The sequence below is a fragment of the Pundamilia nyererei genome, unplaced genomic scaffold, assembly GCF_000239375.1.
Source record: "Pundamilia nyererei isolate P.nyererei 1_Seehausen unplaced genomic scaffold, PunNye1.0 scaffold00028, whole genome shotgun sequence".
In the NCBI taxonomy this organism is placed as follows: domain Eukaryota; kingdom Metazoa; phylum Chordata; class Actinopteri; order Cichliformes; family Cichlidae; genus Pundamilia; species Pundamilia nyererei.
Window position 1 is genome coordinate 3664946 of NW_005187429.1, and position 9087 is coordinate 3674032.

Consider the following 9087-nt stretch of genomic DNA (forward strand, 5'->3'; position numbering starts at 1 on the left):
ACGAAATATAAAGAAAGAACAAACAAAGAAAAAGTGCAGGAAGTTTCTATAACTCATCTCTGGAGTCTTTGTGCCTTTATGAAAATGGTAGCTAGCAATGTTTGAACAGTCATCTTTACACATGCAGTTAATTTCTTACTGTTACAGAATTTTAAAAGAATAGTTCAGACATTTGGGGGAAATTTACTCTAAGAATTTGATTGACGTTACACGAACGGCGGTCTGGTTAATATGAAGCTAAATAAAGCCGCTTCGCCATAGATTAGCATAAAGACTGAAAACGGATGTAAACAAGTTCCCACACTCGGCCCCAAAGGTAACAAAATCTGACCAATGTTACTTCATTGGTCTGAATCACAGACTGTATAAAAAAGATGGACATAGCTTCTCTGCTAATATAGAAGCTTGTGAGCTACCAATGTATAGCAAACGTTGAATGGCTCTTTGCAGAAATGGATAAAGGTGTGTTCATGTCGAAGTGTTAGACAGCTGATGACAAGGAAATGATCTGCCTTCACAGAGCTTTCTGATTGGCAGAGCTAACTAAATTTCAACTTAACTTGAAATTTCAAGTTAGGAATGGTGATTTTTTTTTTTCCAGCAAACAAGCCCCTGTAGTCTGAAAAGTGAAGCCAGTGCAGAAGTGCCTTCAACCTGCATTCTTTATAATTGTCAACTCCTCTGGAATGACTGACCCCAGTCACTACTTTCCTTATGTCATTGTGGCCCCTTTTAACACACAGCATGATGTCTGTTGGTAAATTATGAGCTGGTGTTGACTATGATAAAATACGGTGTGTGCTAGACCAGGACTGTTGTGGAGGGCCGGATCAATAAGCTGAACTACTTTCTGCTCAGTATTCATTTTTATCTCTTCATAAGCTTATTGATCCAGCCGTCCACAACAGTCCCAGTTTCTCACCACTTGTTTATTATGTCTGGTATCAAAACAGTCCAAAATGCCAAATGCAGGGCTTCCAAACCAGTGGGTGATGACATGGTGGCTACGTCCGTCTTTTAATTACAGTCTGAAGTGGCGTCTGTGCTGGGTAATACTTCCAGTACCTGCAGAGTGTTTTATTCAAATCATTTCCTTAATATGCTACATGGCGATTGTGAAGGATGTATTTAATATTATTACCTTTGGTATAAATTTATAAACATTATATACTGATTTTGTTTCTGTTTTCTTTTTTTGTGCCCACTTTGCAGCATATGTGTGTGGTGCAAATATAAAAATGTTGACTTTGCAGTTCTCTTTAATTAATAATGCAAATTTATAATTGACAGAAAAAGTCATCTTTATATATCCTGGTTAATATCTTCAACTTTTTCAAATGTGTAAATTTCAAATCAGTAAATTTTAAACTTGGTACTAAACAGATTGCCAGGATTTCATATGCAGAAACACTTTCAGGGATTTTATCCTTCTTTGACTCAATTAAGAAAAGTAAATGTGATTAATGAGGAAATCTCAAGCAGTGTTTTAATGAACTGCTTAACGGGAAGGAGGATGAGGCTGTTTGTTTCAATTTAGATGCTCAACTTCTGGTTTGTTTGGTTTTTTAGTTTGTTTGTTTTTATAGCCACAAGCCATTAATCTCAAGGCTCCTTCTGTAAAAATGCCTTTGATCTTTCTTTGTTATCAATATAATTGAAGTTTTTTTTGAACCGTATGTTTGTTTTTTGCCATTTGTTTGCTAAAAAACAGTTTTGGCTCTACATGTTTTTTTTTTGTGTTTTTTTTTTTTTGTTTTTTTTTGCTTTGATGCATGATGTGTTGATTAAGTTCTGGTTTTATATGTTTCATATTCTATACAGTATTGTTTTATAAGAGTGTTTCTCGAGGTCCTTACTGTTTGTATTTTCTATGAACATTTTGTATTCCATGTTTATACTTTTAGTAGATTTATATGTATATGTAATAAATTTGCTGTTACAAATGGCACTGTGTCGAGCCACTTGTTTTCAGTGACTGAAAATCAAGGCCACACACACACACAGTGGTAATAATTTAATATTCCAAATTAATAAAAATGCATATTCCAGATTTTTAGAGTATAAAAGCACTGATTTCATTCACTTTATTTTTTTTAAATTATGCAATAACTTGCAAATGCCACCAGAAGGCATAACAGCCTTCCACCCACAATCTTAGTTAGGCATCGTAGGCATCAAAACCAAACAAAATTAACATTACAGAGCAATACTGGTGCATTTATCTTTCCTCTTTCAGAGCCCACAAGAGTTATCAAAGTAAAAGCAACTTTAATAGACTAATTGCCTCTATTACCTCAGATGATCAAAGGACTTGATACCCCTGTCCAGGTTGCTCAGGATCTTGAATGGCAGCATCACCAACTGGATAGGGAGCTGCGCCTGACTGGGATCACTTGGTTCTCATGGGGGTCGTTTTAAATCGAGAGAACCATTAAGTTCAATCTCCTAAATCTGGGTGACATATAAATCAAATGATGCAGCCAAGAGGATCGCATGGGATCCAGACTGTTGTCCATACTGCCATCAACGAAATGCTACCCTACCGTGTGCAGGACGGAAAGAAAGAGGGAGAGCTTTTAACCTGAAGCCTTTAGAATCCTAAATGAGACTACAATCCCACTGACTACCTAACCACAACTAAGCTACTCAGTACCTGGACTGTGTTTGTGAAACTAATTAATTATGTTTGTTATTATTAAATTAAAATAAATTAATAATAAGTTGTTTGGATTTTTTTTTTTTTTTTGGAAAACTGTGTCCAGAAGCATTAAAAAAATAATTAAATTAAATTCTAGCTGAAATGAACTCGTTTTTCACATAATGTTCTTTAAAATCCGGCATTTAATATCATATCAGAAAAAATTAAATTAAATTAAATTAAATTAAATTAAATTAAATTAAATTAAATTAAATTAAATTAAATTAAATTAAATTATTTTTTTGTTTTATACTTCCGGTACACAACATCGGAAGAGGCGGGGTTTTATTGTGCTGCGCTCCCCCTGCGTTGGTCATTCAACATGGCAGCGGGACCAATTTCAGAAAGAAACCAAGGTAAACTCATCATTAAACTCTGTTTTGTTTCTTTGCACTTCTCATTCATAAAAGTGCTGGTACATTTCACCGGAACCGGCTCATTTTTACGTACCGACTGCCTCCTTTAGACAGCAGTTTGTGATAAACAAATGGCAGATCACATGGAAACATTGAGTTGTCGCTAGCTTAGCATGTCGCTGATTTTCCTTTGCAAACAGACTTTTTAATCCTTTTACTTGTTACTTATATATAAGCCAGTTCAGCGATGGTTTTTGGTTGTTTTAAAGTGCGACTCTTCCAAACAAATTAGCAGCAGACTTAACGTCTAGTTGACCAACAACTACAAGTAGCCGAAGAAGCTAACAACATAGCTTGTAGCTTGACTCGGCGGTCATGTAAAACATATTAAACGTCTTTGTTTCGTATCGTGCTGATTTTATACGGGGCTATTTTATTTCTTGATGTGGGTATACAGATATAGGTATTTTAGATGTAAACACTAAACGTGAGTTTCCTGATTAAATATTGTACACGTATAATAAATGTGAGGAGAGTGTGAGAGGCAATAAAGGAACTTTAAGAAGAAGCAAGTAAATAATTTATAAATCTTTTATCCGGTCACAATGCATAGTTATCTGTACACATCTTCTGGCTGAATTATATTAACAGGCCTTCCAAAGGACACAACCGACTGGATCTCACTGATTAACTAATTTATTTCCAAATATTAGCTATTTTTCTATTCTTGAAGTTTCTCCATCGACTTTTACTTTAATGTCACGTGTGTCCACTGAAAAAGAGATTGACGACCTGTGATGACGCACTGATCATTATGAGGTTTATTTTCTCTTCATGTTTTAGACGCCACTGTATATGTTGGTGGTTTGGATGAGAAAGTGTCTGAGCCGTTACTATGGGAGCTTTTCCTGCAGGCTGGTCCTGTGGTCAACACACACATGCCCAAAGACAGAGTCACAGGCCAACATCAAGGTAAGTAATCAGATCACCTTTTTGGTACGTGTTTTGAAGGATCACTAAAAACAAGCTCATCTAACAGTTTTTGCTACTTTCTCAGGCTATGGCTTTGTGGAGTTCCTCAGTGAAGAGGATGCCGACTATGCCATCAAAATCATGAATATGATAAAGCTCTATGGCAAACCGATCAGGGTTAATAAAGCTTCTGCACACAACAAAAACCTGGATGTCGGTGCTAACATCTTCATCGGTAACCTGGACCCAGAGATTGATGAGAAACTGCTCTACGACACGTTCAGTGCCTTTGGTGTGATCCTCCAGACGCCAAAGATCATGAGAGACCCAGACACCGGCAACTCTAAGGGTTATGCTTTCATCAATTTTGCCAGCTTCGATGCATCCGATGCCGCCATTGAGGCCATGAACGGCCAGTACCTCTGCAACAGGCCCATCACAGTGTCGTATGCCTTCAAGAAAGATTCCAAAGGAGAGCGTCACGGCTCGGCCGCAGAGCGACTCCTGGCCGCTCAGAATCCTCTCTCCCAGGCAGACAGGCCTCACCAGCTGTTTGCAGATGCTCCTCCACCGCCAACGGCTCCAACGCCAGTCCTGACCACGCTGGGAGCTGCGATGGCCATTCCAGGTAAGCAAATGGAAGTTGTTTTATTGCATTTTGGGCATTTGAACATTGCTGTGGGGTGTTACACAACATTTCAGGCACCGTTCATCAGGTAATGTGGAAAAATCTTGTTTCCGTTAATAAGAAGTTAATAGGTGTCGATTTTAAGTGATTAGCTTACAAGATGAATTTGGGTTTCTGGTACAACTTGACCTACTTCCAGGAAAAAGAAGTAATCAAACTGGAGTGGTCTAAGAATAAAAGTTGTTCCTCATACGTTTTAATCTCTTTTCACATTATGCTCACATGGAACTTCCTGTAGTTTACTTTACATCTGAATGGTTGGACATTAAATAAAAAGAGCAGTATCTATTACACAGAGTTTGTCCAGTGGGCTGTGATGATATATTTTAAATAGTTTTGTCTGTCTAAGAGAACGATGCAGTACTTGAATGATTATCTTAGAATTGCTGTTCAACAGCCAGCCCCATCTTGGGCTCGTTATTCACGGCAGTTAATTATATTACTCTGTTAAACTATCGATTAAAGTACAAACGGCGTCAGTTAAACTTAATTTACGAAAGCGTGAGTTTGCCTTCTTTTGCACACACACAATCCAATTGTTGACCAGATCCTGTTTGGAAATAGACAGGACGTTATACCTGCTGCTCATGCTTCCTGTACGCTCAGTTATTGTGATCATTTTATTCTAAGAAGTAATAAATTCTGAGTAATTAGCAGGTGATATGTCGGTGATATGCGGTCATGTTGTTGTGCTTCCTTTTGTTCTTCTCGGGATAATCTCTAAACAGCAGCAGTATGTGATTAATTGTTATAGATTACAGGCTGTCATGGGAGTAGATGAGTTTCCATCATGAGCATTAAGATGATGTAGGAAGTGTGTCTGTGCTGCTCTGGATGATGCCTCTTATCAGTAGGTGATAAAGAGATTATTTTTAATCTAACTAATCTTGATCAGTGTGTGGAGTAAAGTGAACATGACAGCTGACAGATTGGTCCTTTAATGAAGTTCTTCATAGATATTACATTAGCTACCATGGGTAGATCATTACAAGCCACATTGTTCTGCTCAAATGTGAAATATGAGACTCACTTTGCAAATGCAACCTGTTTGCGTGCAGGCATGCCACCTCCTGGTGCTTTCCCTCCTGTTCCTCCACCTGGATCGATACCTCCATCAATGCCCCCTGCTATGGCTATACCACCAGTAGCTGTGACACCAGGCCCGCAGGGTGGTGGCGGACCTCCACCCGGACCACCACCGTTCCCTCCTGGCAGCATGCATCCAGGTAAAGCTACATTTATGCTTTCAATGTGTTTCCATATTCATTCCTTGTGGAAAGTAATGCAGTAGTACGTTATAAAAGTTTAGATGTGTATATTTACATGCTTTTTATGTAGTTCTTGTACATATGAGCCTGCATGACGTTATCAGTTATAGATTACCTGTGTTTGGCGTATTTAAATATACCTGGAGTTTCACTCTTACCAGTTTGGTCCATGTGGACACATGTTAAGCTTGAGCTTGCTTTGTTGCTGCCATGCAGGTATGCCTCAGATGCCCATGCCTCCTCCTGCTCCTCCTGGCATGGTGCCTCCGCCTCCTGCTCCACCAGGATCAAACCCCCGGGCACCGCCGCCCCCCAGCATGCCTCCACCCCCACCTATGGGCATGCCTCCCAGAGCGCCATATGGGCCTCCCACAGGTAAGCGCTGTGGCATCTCCTTCAGTCTTTGTTGTCTAATAAAAGTTTCTCTGAGCACCAAAATAAGAGGAAAAGTCCTTCAAAGAAACATTTCCCTGTAAAAAGAATCATTGAAGAGTTCTCTCCGTAACACAACTGATATTATGCATTGAAAATGGTTTTGCTGTCTTGCGCTCAGGTTGCGCTGTTGTTGATGAAACACATTGATAATTTAGCATATAAAATAAACATTTGAGCTGTGAGATGATTTGGAAAGCAGTCAAATGTTCATTGACTCATGCTGATGCCTGTGAAGGTACCCTACTAAAATTTGTGAGCCAAGCCTTAAAAAAATGTATTATTGCTGTTACACCAGCCAGCTGTGGCACAAAATCTGGGCTCTGATACCCAGAAGAAAGGATATGGGAAGGAAGCTGCATAAGATGTAACATCATGTTGGGCGGCATGGCAAGACAGCAGTTAGCACTGTTGCGTCACGGCAAGAAGGTTTCTGGTGTGAACCCCGGCTCCTGGTAGCGTTTTACAGCGGTTTTATCAGACTGTGACCACTTGTTCTCTCTCTCTCAGGCCCTCCTGTCCCTCCAGGCATGAGAGGGCCTCCTCCTCCCATGCCTCCACCTGGCTATGGTGCCGGTCCTCCTCGACCACCTCCCTTTGGCTTCCAGAGAGGACCTCCGATGCCACCGAGGCCCCCAGGTGTCCCCCCACGGGCTCCTCTGAGAGCACCGATGCCATCGTAATTCCTGTTAGATAACTGTCTGTCATTTTGCTTTTTAAAAAAAAACGCATCCTTAGGCTTAGTTTGTAAGCGTGAGAGTAATTTAACCACCTGTTTGTATTTTGGGGTTTTTTTTGGTCATTGTACAGATGAACAACAAATAAAAATTTTAGTACAATTCTTTACTGTTTTTATTTACTCTGACAACAAAACACAGCATCAAATAACAGACTTGTGGCTCTAAAAGGGACACAGATCAGATGTTGCTTTCAAAGTATAGTTTTATTCCTCCCGGAGCATCTGTGTGCTCAGAAATCTTATAGAAGAATTGTTGAAACTATTGCTCCTAGGTGAGCTGTTGTGGGGGCATGGGAGGAGGTCCGGGGGGGTGTACCCAGGACGGCTGGAGGAACTGGAAACTGCTGGAATGACAGTGTCACTGTGCCTAGTGAAGACATACACTGAGAGGGTCCTTTAAGCTTGAATGAAATTTACAGCTGCCCACATGGATAAACCAAACTCCTCCTGGATGAAGGTTTTATGATCAGAGGAGACAAAAATTGAGTAAAGGTGAGGATTTCACACCTAACAACAGCACCAGCTGTCAAGCATGGTGGTGGTAGCATCATGCTGTGTGGCTGTTTTGCTAGCAGTGGTACTGGTACACTGCACAAAGTGTATAGAAAAATGAAGAAGGCGTATTACTTCAAACCAAGTCCTAGATGTTTTTAACTTGTACACAGTTGCGTGTTCCAACAGGACAATGATTCCACGCACATCAAAACTGGATTTGAATGGATAAAGCAGGCTAACCTTCTGGAAAGCCCAACCTCAAGCCTGCTGAAAATCTGTGGGCTACAATTTAAAGCTGGGTCGGTACCAGGAAACTTACCAGTTTAAATGAACTACCAATTCTGCCAAGAAGCATGAGCAAATATCGAGCTAGAATTATGCCAGAAGTTTGCTGATTGCTACCAAAAACACTGTGCAATTTGAAAAGGCTCACTTAACTAAGCATTAGTGGGGATTATGTACACAGGAAAATGGCGAGAATGATTTTTCCAGAGTTAACATTTTCATCTAAGAATAATTTTTACTCATTTTGGATTGTAATCATTTCGATTGGCCACTGGAGTTGAACAGAGAAAAAAAAAAAACGGAGGAAATTCCTAAGTTTCCTAAGTTTCCTTTCTGCTGCTGTCCCGCAGTGGAACAGAGACAACTGTCAGCGGTGAGCCAGGTAAGTGAGTAAAGTGCTTAATAATGATTTCATTTAGGATAAAATGGGGATCTTTTTGTTTATCTGAAAGGTAACGCCTGTAAGTAACATTACAGCTTGCGAGTTTGTGACAAGGTTGGTTAGGAGGGAGCAAGCATGGGACAAGGCGCTGGATCCGGGGAAGGGAGTGTGGTATCAGTGTGCATGTGTGCGTGCGTGTCGGGGTGTGTGTCCTGAGTTCAGCCTGAGAAAGTGTCCTTTCGCCTGTTAAGCAAAGGTCAACATTATGAGTAATTAGAAGACAGCATTAAGGTATATATGTCACTAAACTAAATTTAGCATTGCTCAGTAGCTGCTTTTAGGTAGTATAATTGACCAGGCTAGTGTGTTTTTAACAAATCCGGTGCACCAGTTTTTTATCCAAAAAGGTCTGTGAACACATGTGTTTTACACCAAATTGAGGCATGCAAATCCACTTTTTTTTAACCTAATGTTCTGTTATAAATGTGTGTTTTATCGTGGATTGACATTTGTGGATGTTTCACCTGTTAAGTTAGAAAGCACACGTGCTTTACTCTGAATTGTAAAGTATACATAAGATAAGATAAGATAACCTTTATTAGTCCCACACGTGGGAAATTTGTTTTGTCACAGCAGGAAGTGGACAGTGCAAAAGTTATGACGCAAAAATTAGAATACAATAAGAATAAATACAGTACACAACTGTACAGAATAGAATAAAATAAAATACTATATACAGTAGAATAAAATAAAATAAATATACAATAAGATA

The 9087-nt window shown here is 39.6% G+C and overlaps 1 protein-coding gene across 1 annotated transcript; it reads left to right on the top strand.

Moving 5' to 3' along the window:
* The first annotated feature begins 2967 nt into the window (after positions 1 to 2967).
* On the top strand, positions 2968 to 7245 carry sf3b4 (splicing factor 3b, subunit 4). Its single transcript, XM_005728504.1, has 6 exons — positions 2968 to 3054; positions 3898 to 4026; positions 4112 to 4654; positions 5773 to 5940; positions 6199 to 6357; positions 6925 to 7245. The coding sequence occupies exons 1-6, from the start codon at positions 3021 to 3023 to the stop codon at positions 7095 to 7097; spliced, it is 1206 nt and encodes a 401-aa protein (XP_005728561.1). The 5' UTR covers positions 2968 to 3020; the 3' UTR covers positions 7098 to 7245.
* Positions 7246 to 9087: the final 1842 nt, after the last annotated feature.

Bases quoted from the DNA above. Each gene is read 5' to 3' on its own strand.
- sf3b4 (XM_005728504.1), top strand. From the start codon at position 3,021: ATGGCAGCGGGACCAATTTCAGAAAGAAACCAAG. The intron at 3,055-3,897 runs GTAAACTCATCA...TTCATGTTTTAG, and splicing joins AATTTCAGAAAGAAACCAAG to ACGCCACTGTATATGTTGGT. The intron at 6,358-6,924 runs GTAAGCGCTGTG...TCTCTCTCTCAG, and splicing joins GCCATATGGGCCTCCCACAG to GCCCTCCTGTCCCTCCAGGC.